The sequence below is a fragment of the Petromyzon marinus genome, chromosome 9, assembly GCF_048934315.1.
Source record: "Petromyzon marinus isolate PM22_M1 ecotype Great Lakes invasive population chromosome 9, UKy_Petmar_22M1.pri1.0, whole genome shotgun sequence".
NCBI classification, from domain to species: domain Eukaryota; kingdom Metazoa; phylum Chordata; class Hyperoartia; order Petromyzontiformes; family Petromyzontidae; genus Petromyzon; species Petromyzon marinus.
The window spans coordinates 17,562,721-17,576,225 of NC_133675.1; the positions used below are offsets into that span (position 1 = coordinate 17,562,721).

The 13,505-nt window shown below is 45.4% G+C and overlaps 1 protein-coding gene across 6 annotated transcripts in view; it reads left to right on the plus strand.

Moving 5' to 3' along the window:
- LOC116940403 (NACHT, LRR and PYD domains-containing protein 3-like) overlaps positions 1-13,505 on the plus strand; it is a 29,526-nt gene extending 16,021 nt beyond the window's left edge. For 3 of the 6 annotated variants that reach the window (XR_012941365.1, XR_012941366.1, XR_012941367.1), the window contains 3 exons: positions 4,986-5,069; positions 8,552-9,994; positions 10,735-13,505. Coding sequence is in view for 3 of the 6 variants with exons in the window: in XM_076065985.1 (XP_075922100.1) it covers positions 4,986-5,069; positions 8,552-8,642 (175 nt within the window). In the remaining 3 variants the exon portion in view is untranslated. Of the gene's footprint in view, positions 1-411; positions 2,693-4,985; positions 5,070-8,551 lie in introns of those variants that run through there. The other 3 variants (XM_076065985.1, XM_076065986.1, XM_076065987.1) reach the window with 3 other exon arrangements.

The following is a 13,505-nucleotide window of genomic DNA, read 5'->3' on the forward strand; positions in this document are numbered from 1 at the left end:
CTCACTCCGAATCAGTCGAGCGGCATTATCTTTTCATCGGCTGTGTAACACTGTGTGGAAGCTACCTGGTCTCTCGCTCCACACGAAGCTCCACGTCGTCTCGCCCACGGTCATTCCCTCCCTTCTCTACACTTGCGAAACTTGGACCGCCCTAATGCAACATTTTCGCCGGTTACAAACATTTAGGCTGGCATGCCTATGATCCATCCTGGGTTTAACCAGGCTGGATTGTGTGATGAGCTCACAAATACTTGAACGTTCTGGACAGAGTCCCATTGGTGACCTCCTACGCCAGGCAAGGCTGCGTTGGCTGGGCCATGTAGCCTGCATGGCCAGGCAAGGCTGCGTTGGCTGGGCCATGTAGCCTGCATGCCCAGCCACCGCATGCCTAAACACCTTTTGTTCCGCCAGATCGAGGTCTCTAAACGGGCACGGCACAGGCTAGAGAAGAGATGGAGTGATGTGCTACAGGACGATGTGCAGCTGAGTGGACTTGTCGATGACTGGTACCAGCGGTGTCAAGGTCGGTATCTGTGGAGGAGCCTCGAGAAGGACGCTACAGGCCAGTTGGAGGCAGTCGGCCTCCAACAACAACGGAGGGCGGAGGAGCGACGCTCACAAGAACGAGCGATGCACCGTGTGGCTAAAGCACAGCAAGTTAGCAGGGTACAGGGCACAGGTGGTGCATCTGCCAGTCATCTCAGTCGACCTGTGCCATCTGGGTCTGCCCGTGACCTCCTGCCAGCAGGTGTTCGACACTTCACGTGGCCTCAAGGTGCACATAGCCTGCCACAAGCGTTGTGGTGACGTCACTGCCACTTAGTGGCGAATGGCGGTTGTTGTTGTTCAGTCTATGTATGTATGTGTGAGTCAATATGTGTGTGTAACTCAGTGTGTTTGAGTCGATTTGTGTGTGTAACTACATGTGTCTCTCAAGTCGATGTCTGTGTGTGTGAGTCCATATGTGTTTGCGTGCGTGTAAGTCAGTGGGTTTCTACGTGTATGGCTCCATGTCTGTTTGTAAGTCCATGTGTATGTCCGCCTTTTTCGCCCGGGCAACGCCGGGTACTAACCGCTAGTGTAATGATAAAGTTTGACGAGATATACTGTAAGCACACACAGTGGGATGGCGGGACAAATATCTGAGCCTATGCCGTCGCGTTACTGTTTCATTCCACGTACTGTAGCATATCGCTCAGCTGAGTAACTGAATAAAGTAGTTCGTCATTTACCAGAAACCGTGTTATAAAAGTGTGCGTTACGCGTTATAACGGTGGGTCTTCTTCATTATAACGGTGCGCATTCTGCGTTGTAACGAGCACGTTCCACGTTATGCGAAGTGTTCCCTAATGGAAGAATCACGCATGAATCTACGTATGTATTTATGTTGAACTTATTTAGCACTGTACATAGCCAACCATGTAAATCGGAGGTTAAGGGACGGACTTAACATACCCTTGAGTCATAAACGCTCATTGCTGTGTCTAGTCTTGCTCTCGACGTGCTTTCTTCACCATTTGATCATGGATGATATGAGACTAAACACTAATATAAAACTAAACATTGATCAGTGAGACTGGACACAGGGATGCATGATTGTGCAATAATATAATGTTGTAACGTCCCTCTCATGAACATTCTTTTTGGAATAACGTGTTTTTAATTCCTTGAGAGATTTACTTGCATACACAGCAGCACTGTTGTTGTATATGTGGGTGTGTGAAAATTTGATGAAAATAATGAAAATTAAATGAAATTTGAAATTTGCATAAGAGATAATCGTATTAATGTATGCGAGTGGGTGTGGTTATGATAATGCAGGTCGTTATGGATTATGTGGTCCAGCCTCGGTGACAAGGTTTGGTTATTAATTGGAACAATGCAATTGATCGTATGCAGTTCTGTAGGTGTTGTGAGCATGAATGAGAGAGTCGATTCGAATCTGCTATTTAATTCCGTATTATCGATCAGGATACGATTACTCTCGATTGAACAATATGAATGATGTGTGTTATGGATTATGTGCGGTGATAGGTCCCCTCAAGGTTCAGATCTCATACGCAGAACAATATTATGCAGAATTTCAGGAAGAATCACACACAAACCTGCTTTAATACATTTTATTTTCTAGCTAAACTTAAATTTTTGAATAATATGAAAACTCTCGATCTTGGAATTTCAACACAGCGTTAACATGATACCATCACGATTGCGTTGTTTCACTTTGATAACGGCACCTGTGGTTAATTCCCGACGCGTAACGCAATCGATCGGTTGTTGAGAGAGATTAATACATGCAAACTATTCTATCAAAAACCTTAACTTATCATGTGCAAATTCGTATACTTGAATTGTTACACAACACGGCACTCGGTCTTTGATTCGTATCCAATTCTTAACACATTCTGATATGCGAAATTATTATGCTTTAAATCGTCAGCACATTACCACGGCGATGTTCGTTCATTGATTCATAAACGATTATGCAATTAAAGCGTTCGACTGAAATACTTCTGATTGCCTCATCAACGTAACTCAATGGGTGGCGATGTTTTTCGTTATCAGCTAATAGTTGACGCATTTATCATGGGTCTTGTATGTTTAATGGGAGCGTTGTTGATTTCTTGCGTTGAGCAAACGCCTAGGTTGATTTCCTTGTCAAAAAAAATGTTTGTTCGTTGTGTAGCGGTGGGGGAGTGAGGAGGGGGGAGAGTGTGGGTGGAGGGCATACGAACGGCTGCTAGTTTCTGTTCACCGCTGGCTGGATGAGTCAGCACGACGCTCATCGTCGTGCGCCGATGGGTGTTGAGTGCGGGGCCGCTGCCCTCTCAGCGCTGGTGACGCGAAGTGGCGTGCTGTAGCACGCTGATGGCACGCTGGTGGCGCGCGCTGGTGCTGATGCTGGTGCTGATGGCACGCTGGTGGCGCGCGCTCCCTCTCCTTGAAGATGCGCGAACGCGCCCGTGCTGGTTCACTGACAGCAGTTTCCTCCACTGCTGGATGAGCTGCTGCACGCTCTTGCTTGGCGTTGCTGGCCGCGCTCTTTCTCCTTAAAGGTGCGCGAACGCGCCCGTGCTGGTTTGCTGACAGCAGTTTCCTCCACTGCTGGATGAGTTGCGCCGGCGCGCGCTCTTTCCGCTGCTGTAGTATCTGACGCTGCGCTCGCGGGCGACAGGTCAAGTTTTTCTTCTGCTGAGTGAGCCGAGTCGCACGCGCTCTCTTTGTTGAGGTTGTTGGCAGCTCTCTGACAGCAGGTTTCCTCCACTGCTGTATGACTCAAGTCACACGCGCTTGGTCACTGGTTTGCTGAAGTTGTTGGCGGCTGCTCGTGCTGGCAGATACAGGCTCTTTTCCGCTGCTGGATGGCTGCTGCACGTGCTTGCTTGGCGGTGCTGGCGGTCTTTTTCCGCCGCTGGATGGCTGAGTCGGCACAACGCTTGGCCGATGGTTGGTTGACTCTTTGTTGGCGCTGGATGTTCCGCTCTGCCGCTGCTGGATGGCTGGCACTTGATGTAGGAATAAAGTTTAGATTGATACTTTGCCTTTCGCTCTGAACTGTGCTCGTTGATACATCGTGACTCAGCGATCCTCGCTACTCAGAGAGGCTCGGAGCCAGCCGTTCCATGCGACTGCTCATGCCTTTTATCCGTCTTGACAGTCTCGTTCTGCTGGACTGCGCTGACTGGAAGACTGGAAGACGTTATATTCAAAAATAATTCTCTTCGCGCAGTGAAGGCGGGGGGTGGTCCGTGTATGTGTGTTTTTATCTTTGTGTGTTCGTCAACCCATCTGCGTGAAGATGGTGGGGGGCGGAGGGGGTGACCCCCTTTGTAACACAACCATTCTCACTAGGGTGTTAAATTCTTTCCTCGGGCTGCGGGGAGAGACAAAGGCGGCCGGGAGTACCTCTCTGGCTGCTTTCGGTTTAATGTTTCTAAAATACCATTTGGTCTTATGTTTACCAAGGCTCGTGTTTTGTAACTATGTCCTTCCGACGCACCTCTCGGATTATTCCGAGGTTCGCGTTGTTACGATGGAGTTATTATTTATTTTATAATATAGATGTTTATCCTGATTTTAAGAGGTCCGTTTCTTGATTGTTGGAATCCATATCCCTTGGTTCTGTAAGGTTCTATAATGGAATGTCTTTTAAGGTTAACACGTTATTATTAATGTTATGTGTGATTTGTATTGCAATTCCTTTAACTTAAAACTTGTTCGCTGGCTGTTGTGTGTGGGTGGGGTGTGTTTCCTCATTAATCCGACTGGCTCGCTCCAGATGGCCCCTTGTGATAAGGTGTGGTTCCTGCTTCTCCGCGCTGCGAGAGAGACAAAGGTGGTCGGGGTTGCTTGGGATATTGTTTAAACTCTTTCGTAAGTTTGCCCGTTCGCCTCATTCCTTCTCGATAACCTTTGATGTGACTCGGTATTTCTGTCTCCAAGCTTTGTTTTAACAGTAAAAGTATTAAAGGTGAAAATCATTTGATATCGAATTAATATTTGGATAAGGATTCACTGATGCATCTGGTGGCCTGGTCTTAATTGGAGTGATCGTGAGGATCGCTAATTTTAGCTTATTCTTGTTATTGCATTTTAAATTGTAACCGTTGTTTTAATGACAAAGGGAGAAAAAAAATATGGTTTAACCCGTGGGCGTCCTCGTGTCTGGCTTGCGGAGGGCTTCCCTCTGCGTGACCTCCCTTAGGGCACATCAAACACTTGTTCATCTGGAGATCTTCGCCGATAGCTGTTACATCCTCGCCTTGAGAGTCTCATTATTTATTTATTTGTGGCCTGCTTATGATATCCATCTGTGTTTGCGTGTTTTTGGGTTTGTGTGTTTTATGCATTATTTCTCTTTATTGTTAAAAAAATATATATCGGCAGATATTATTGTTAATATCAAATTTGGAAAAAGGCTTTTATATCCAACACTGTGCATGGTTTTAATTGATGATAAACTCTCTTTTTTTCCACCTCCACAGCTTGAACAAATGTTCTCTGACGGACAAATCAATTCCTGCCCTGCATCAAATCCTCACCACTAACCCTTGCTTCGACTGGGTCTCGTGAGTCTGTGTGGCGTGTGCTGCTGCATGTATTCCAAAATGAAATGTCTAATTTTAACAAACATTTCAAGTCCTGCATATTTGTCATGTTTTGCTCATGGCCACATCGTTAAACGCTTACACATTTACAGCAAATCCCAATAGATTGTTAAAATGTATACAGTAAATCCGTTTAACGTGTGGCATTCACACTACACATTTGTCCTTTCACATGCTTTTTCGCTTAACGCGAGGCACACTGCTATAACGCAAGGAGTCTAGCGCGTGACAGACTACTTTTCTGAGTTGGCGTGGGTGTTGGCAGCATTGTTTGGGGAGGCTGGTACTGTAGTACTGCGACTGTAGTAGTGATGCGCGCTGTGATACACGGTGTGCCTTGCTCTTCCTCAGTCTTTTTTCTGGCATCTTTGTGTGCGTCACTTGTGTGTCGAGAGTCCACGTTTGTATCTCTTGCTGTCGACAACAACCTCATGACCCTACTGTACACGTAAACATGTACAATCGTGTACACTATATACATTTGTCTCATTCTGTGGCTCGACCATTCGGGATTGACTGCAAGATTCATGTATGCATCGTAACTGCACTGCTTAAGCTAATGATGATGCTGCTGCAATAACACACGTGACGTCTTATCTCCATGTTGTCTCTCAAGCGGCCCATCGCGGGTCCCAGGTCACGTGGTGTTCCCAGTCTCCAGTGAGGAGGCAGTGAGGTTCAGTCGGCCGCGATTTTTTTCTTGTAGTGTACAGTAGTTATACACTTAATAAAAAACATCTATACATTTACTGTACAAGTTATATTTAATGCTACAAGAATATGAATCATGACTTAAAGCTATCGTGGCTGCAGGAATTCATATTGTTTGGGTCTTTAGGTAAAGTCACGTAGATAGGTACAAATTAATAAAAAAAATCATATAAAATATGTATTATAATAATATTAAATATTTATTACTTTAATAAATTTGTACCTATCTACGTGACTTTACCGAATAACCCAAAGAATATAATATTAATCATATTTGACATTAAAAAAAAACTTCCTGTTTAATGTTTGGGGTAGCATCAAATAAAAGTAAGCGGTATTGTATTACGAACCGTCAACCAGACCTCAAGTTTTCCCTGTAATGCTTTTGAGCTTGTAAATCGCGAATTTGCCGATTGCTGGTATTCTCAAGAACGTAACTCCCGCGATGGGCAAGGGTTTCCTATACACTCCATACTGGGATCTCCATGAGTCTCTTTATAAACTATGCTCTTTCATCTTGTGAGCAGTTAAATCTTGACTTAAAGCTTTCGTGACTGCAGGAATTAATATTCTTTGGGTCTCTTGGTAAAGTCATATAGATAGGTTCAAAGAAAAATAACAAAAAACTACGATGTTTTGATCGCAACGCAAGTGGTCGTCATCAGGAAAAGGGGGTTAACTTCTAAAGGCAAACTGTTTATAAAGGTTTAAAATGGGCATAGCCAAAATCTCAGCAGCATGGGTGGGGCAGCTAATGTTAATGTAAGTGATGGGCAGCGACCGCAATGGCGGTGGGTTTCCACCAATTAAAGGGCTGCCAGGTAAAAATTAGCATGTTAATGTGAGATCGGTGAGCAGCCTCCACGGCGAGTGCGCTGATGTGGCTATGTTAATGTGAGAGATTAGAATGTTAATGTAAAATCGCAGAGCCACCGCCACATCGAGGTACTGCGCGTGAAGGTGGCTGTGTTGATGTGAGAAATTTAACCTGTTAATGTAAAATCGCAGAGCCGAAAATAACAACTAACGTCGGAAGGTGGCAGGATGAGAACATCACAGCCAGTTATGACTTAAACTGGTTAATAACGTCCTTCCAACGATTGCTAAGTTTGTACCCATCTTCTCGGTTTAAATTGTGTCTGTATATATGGATGGCTTCATGAACGAATCTTTGTTGATAACCAGTGGGTTTGCAAAGTACCTTCGTCTTACTCTTTGTTTTTTTTTCGGTAAAGTCACATAGGTAAAAACTCAATAAAATAAAATAAATGAAAAAACAACTAAATTAAATCACGACGTTTCAGAAGCAACACAAGCTTCCGTCTCCAGGTGGAAATCGTCACAGCACCTGAAGACGGAAGCTTGTGTTGCCTTCGAAACATCGTGATTTAATTTAGTTGTTTTTTCATTTATTTTATTTTATTGATTTTTTACCTACGTGACTTTACCGAAAAAAAACAAATAGTATGATTCCTTGCAGTCACGAAAGCTTCAAATCTAGAATTACCTTTGTCTTAGAGATATCAATATTGTGTGAGCCCACCGCATTAAAACAATGATCAGCCACGGCCAAGGTATTGCTCCTACCATGTTTCAGATCTGCCTTGTGTTCACGAACACCTCAGCACGCTTGCCTTGGAGGCTGCTCACCGATCTTACAGTAACATGCTAATTTTTACCTGGCAGCCCTTTCATTGGTGGAAACCCACTGCCATCGCAGTCGCCGCACCTCACTTATGTAGTGAGTTCAACTGAGTCGCAGACGTACTCTTGGAGGCAACGCATTTATTTAACACCAACACACGGGGTAATTGCCCCTTAACAGAATAACAACCTGTGGTGGTGACCACCAGGCTAACTACACTAATTACAACATGACTAGCTACAATGGACCGGACCACAGCTCGGGTCCAGGTCCACGTGTTGGAGACTCGGTAGAACGTAGGGCATAGACAAAGGCTTCAAGATGAACAACGCCGGTCCCTCTGGGGGACCCGGCCTATATCCTCTGCGGCGTGGCCAGCTCCACCCTTGGCCACGACCACCTTCCAGAATCCTTGAGCAGGATCTGGACCCGGACCACTTGACCACCCCTAGCCCCCACTTGGGGCCCCTTTGTAGACTTAACCGGTCACATGTCCTCTCGGGTCAACCAGAGTGCCATGGCCTTTAGTAACTCCGGCACACCCACGCCCTATCCTGTAGGGCTGCCACTGCACGCCAAGCGTGGTGCTACCTCGCACTATCAACCAGCGCTCACCGAGCCCCTCTAGGGCCGGTACTACACCCACATCATAGTGGTGTCCGTGATGTCGTTACATTGCACGCCGTGACTCTCTAGAGCCGGCACAGCACAGTGACATCCCGCGATGTCACTACACTTACATTAACATTAGCTGCCCCACCCATGCTGCTGACATTTTGGCTAAAAGCAGTTTGCCTTTAGAAGCTACCCCCCTTTTCCTCATGATGACAGCTTGTGTTTTGATCGAAACGTCGTAGTTTTTTGTTATTTTTCTATGAACCTATCTACGTGACTTTACCGAAAGACCCAAAGAATACTTGTGAGCAGTATTGTGTTTTTCCTCAATGCCGGCTTTCCCATGGCAACATTGGCTCTAATCTAATCTCCTTCTGTCACATGGGTATACTTTTTACATGCTGACACCTAGTTCAGTTAACTTAATTTAATGGAATGTCCACTCAACATGCATCCCCTTTCTCCATTGCAGGTTAATTGACAATAAATTCAGCCCAGAAGGTATTTTCAGACTGAAGGACATGAAGCAGACAGGGCAGAAGCTCTACATTCAGCTGAATTGACCGGCGCCAGCATCAGTGAGAGTCCCTCAATCGCATGGCACCTCGGTGGTGAATGATTATAACGTGGGGAATTATTCAAATGCGGCGATGTTGAAGGCACCAGCTGATGTCTAACATTCCACATATTGCTTCAAGCCAGCATTCAGAAAAGTCAGTGATCTGCTGCTCAAATGAGCATTGAGGCAGTGCTCATCTTCTATTTATACACCTTTGAGCCAATTTTGGATATTCCACATTGCTATGGCTCTAGGATTTGGTGTTACATGTTATTTATGTAGTTTATTGTAAAAATTCGGTCACAGTCCCTGTGATCACTGTTACGTTGCAATTATGGCTTTATTTTTTGGTGATTTCGAAAACGTTTTTTGGTTTGGACATGTTTGTTTTGTTTTAGTAGGAGTTAGACTGATGGCCTTAATCAAATTTTTCTTGTGGTTGTTGTTGTTTGACTTGCATCCCACTGGGATTATTTGCCCAAAGCGTTGGTGTGCGGTGCTTTTTTCAGGAACCTTTTGCTGTTTTTTTTCATGGATTTTCTGTTTGCACAGTCACATAGTCATTTTAAGATGTTTTTCTTGTTCATGTTTTTTTTTGTTTGTTGTGGTTGCACCCGATTCAAGAGCCGAATGGCTCACAGGGCTATACCAAAATAAATAAAAACAAACAAAAAACAAATTTTAGGCTCCGTAGGAAGGAGGGATGACCTGGTCTCAAACTTCCGTTCCCTCCCTTTAAGCTTGTGGCTTAAGTACTCAATACCTGCTTGGGCTTAAAGAGTGTTGTGCCACTGTTTCCACGAGGGGGGTGCATGATCTTCCCAGTTAGTCAATATGTTCTTCCTGGTCCTGAAGGTTTGAAGTAGAGCGTGTTGGTGTTTCGACAGGGCATCTAGTATCAGGCCCCACAAAGTCATTTCAACTGAAGGGGTGATTTTTTTTTTATTTTAAGAATGTATGGACATGTTTGTCACAAAATATGTCATATTTATACCTGGTCTAACCAAGCTCGTTCAACAAGTAGTGTGGTAGTCAAATCTGGAAGATCTACATTAAATGTGATCTCACACCGTTGTAAAACATATTACAGCAAACCCTTTTCTCTCTCGGGTTTAGCTATTGCAGTTTTGTGGTTTCACACCAAATGTATTGAGGTACAGTTCGCCGATTGCGCCCCTGTGGCGGCTTGACCATTCGCGGTTGGCCGCGAGTTTCCAGTTCGCATCGTAACTGCACTGCTCGCGATGACGATGGTGCTACAGCTGCTGCGGGACAACAAACGTGTGCCGTCGTCTCCGTCTTGTCTCCCAAGCGGGCCATCGCGGGCCCCAGGTCACGTGGTGTTCCCAGCCTCCAGTAAGGTTCAGCCACCCACGATTTTTCTTCCATTAGTGTACTGTACAGTACTGTGCACTATATTTAACACTAGCAAATAATATTTTACAATTAACATACTTGCAGTGTAATGTTTGGGTTGGTGTAGGGTAACGTACAACAAAAGGAGGGGTGTGTCGTATTACAAACCGTGAACCGTACCCCCTAGTTTTCCCAACAATGCCTTTGAGTTTGCGGTTCGTGGATTTTCCAATTGCCGCTATTTTCAAGAACACAACCCCTGCAATGGGCAGGGGTTTGCTGTATTTATATGAGGATGAAGAGAGATTCATATATTTAACCCAAAATGTATTAAGACCAAAAAAACAGTAAGTTTAAATTGGAATAGGTCATTGTAAACTGTAGTGTATTGCACTGCATGTAATGAATACTTAAGGTACAATTAGTTTGATGTTGGAACAAAAAGGCTTCCATTCCAACATAGGATGCTTTATTACCACATTGGAAAGCGAAGTTTGCTGGCTCAGGAATGATCAAGCAATGCTCCATTGACTGTCAGATGTAAAAATAAAACTCGCATTGCATGTTGTTACTTAGGTGTCCACAAATGCATAATCCATTGTTAACCAACTATGATAATGAGATCATCGTTTGATCAATACAGGTTAACAACAATGCCTGACATTCGCCACCACGGCACTTGTGTAGTGTTTTTATTTCACGCAGACACCTTTTTCTCCTGTGTCACTTTTATTCAACAGGACTCCTCAACACCACCACATGACTCCGTCGCAACTCTCCCGCCTACGCTGCTCGCCTGCCACGCTTCGCTTGCGCCACTAGCCCATCGCTACACACTCTGGTAGCTTCCCACCGTACACACTGCTAGCCTCTCCACTGCAAGCCTGTTCTCACTCTCCTAGCCTCTCCACTGCTAGCCTATTACTATATACTCTGGTAGCTTCTCCATTGCTAGTCTATATACTCTGCTAGCTTCTCTACTGCTAGCCTGTCTACCCTCGCTCCTCCATCCTCGCCCCTGCCTCCAGCGGGGCACCAAGCATCCCCACTGGAGAGGACGAGGTGTGGAGAGCGGGGCCCGGACTTGTCGTCTCTCCAACCAACCCAACTCACAACTCCCCGCGTGTCTCTGCACATCGCCTTATATCCCCTCACTCATTAACTCCTTAATTAATCTGGCGACCTCCTGTCGCCTCACGCCCGTGGCTTCCGCCGCTATCGCCTCAATCTCCAGACCCCGAGACGCTTACACCGTGTCTGCATTTGCAGCCAGCCAATCACCGTTATGCATCTTTATTGGCCACCTCTGTCATTATACCTCCTTTGCCAGTACCAAAATGTAATAATAGGGTTTTTATTTTGAAACCTTTTTACAAGGATGCATGTCTACATTAACCACAATACCTGCAGTCAAAATGCAAACAAAAAAACATACTATGATAATATATGCATTGTCCTTGAAACTGGTACTGGCAAAGGAGATCTAATGATGTAGATGCTCACCCCGAGCCCTCATTACTTTGATAGTGCATTGTCTTTGAGCTGTATGCCTTTTGGCGTCATCTGGTCGAGCACCAATTGGGTCGAGGCTCAAAAGAAAGCCGTCCCTTGGTGTGGACCAATCAGTTTCAAGGACAATGCATATATTATCATAGTATGTTTTTTGTTTGCATTTTGACTGCAGGTATTGTGGTTAATGCAGACATGAATCCTTGTAAAAAGGTTTCAGTTTTGTTGCCTGAAAAAATGGGAAAAACCCTATTACATTTTGGTACTGGCAAAGGAGGTCTAATGATGTAGATGCTCACCCCTGTTGTATATATATAGGCCTTTTTTTCCATTTTTGTTATTAATGAGGATTTTGCCAATATATTTTTAATCGTGGTGTCGCTTGGAGGCCGGAGGGGGTGAGGTGAACAACCCCCTCCCCTCACAGCAGCCGCCATTCTCACACACAATAGGCCGCCGGAGATAGGCCATAAAAAGTAATAAACCCAAAACAAAGATGGCTTGAGGAGGGCGACGGTGACCACAGGGAGAGACACAGATGGCTTAATAAATGACACACACACGCAGACACACATACAGCCCCCCCCCCCCGCCACAACACAGAGTGAGATCAAAGGAAGTTCCGGTCCTTTGTAAGAAGGCGAGCCAGAGGAAGAAATTTTGGCATAAAAAGAGACAAGCCAGCATTGATCACAGCTACCAGCGGCAGAAGACGGCGACCATCAGCTACCGAAGATGACCAGCTAGCCACCGGCGCAGAAGAAGACTCCGCAACTCATCCAGGATGGCGAGGCTCGCTGAGTAGCGACTTGCTACGCCGTACAAATTCAGCGCCATCAGAAGAAGTATCGCTCGGAAATCACTCCGCTCTGGGCATCGACTCACAAGAGCCACTGCAGTTCGAGCTAAGCTGACGAGAATTCCAGCATCATCCGTCAAGAGAGGGCGGGAAGCGCCAAACGTCGACCAAGCCAGCCATCAACGAATGAAAGCATCGTTCATCGCCAGAGAGCCGGAGCAGGAAAGAGCACGCCGCAGTGCCAGCATCCTCCACCAAGCAAGGGTGCCAGCTGCCAGCGGACAAGCGTTGTGCCGATTCGGCTCATCCAGCAGGGGAAAGAGCCTGACCAGCCGCCCGTGAGCAAGAGTGTCAGCGCCAGCGAGCGCTTCGTGGGTTCGAACCACACGCACACCGACCAGCACCAGCTGGGAACCGAGACAAGAGCAAGGGAACCAGCCGTCGTTCGTATACCCTCCTCCACCCTCACAAACCCTCCCCCACCCTCACAATCCCACGACGCTCCCGGCGTCTGCTCACACAAGAATTTACCAAAGAGACAATACAACGATCCACAATAAGAAGACTAATTATAAAGTGCACCACCATCAGCTGGCCGTCAAGGCATCGCGGCTCATCGAGTAGTAAGAATGCGGCGTTTATAAGTACATTAATATTTTTATTTTTTATGTGATTTTACTTCCAATCGCATAAATTACCAATAGATTCATCGATACAAACTAAACTTCAAACCTTCGTCACAAATCTACACGCTCACAGAGAGAATATCGTGTTAAACCTGTTTCTTCATCATATGATCTTGTCTGCGAATTAATTAAAACTTAGCCAAAGATAATCTCCCGTAGGAAGGCACGCACCCCGTCGCACACCCTTAATCCAAGACATTTAGTTAATTATATAATCTTGCCAATGAATCTATTGACGTATACTTTTGCCTTTGGGGTATAATAATTTGCTTTATTGCCTGTCGTATGAATGTCGTCGCATGAATGTTTAAGGACGTTTTCCTCTCGCCGTGTATGCTCGCGTACTCTGAGGAAGTAATCAATTCTGTTACCCAATTAACAAACGTGATCATTGAGGGTTAAATGTATGGATCAATGAGGGGAACATCTGGAGTAGTGTGTTGACAATTTCAAGCATAAAAATTCGCATATTAGAGTGTTAAGGTTTTGCTTAGAATTAAAATTGCTTAACACAGAA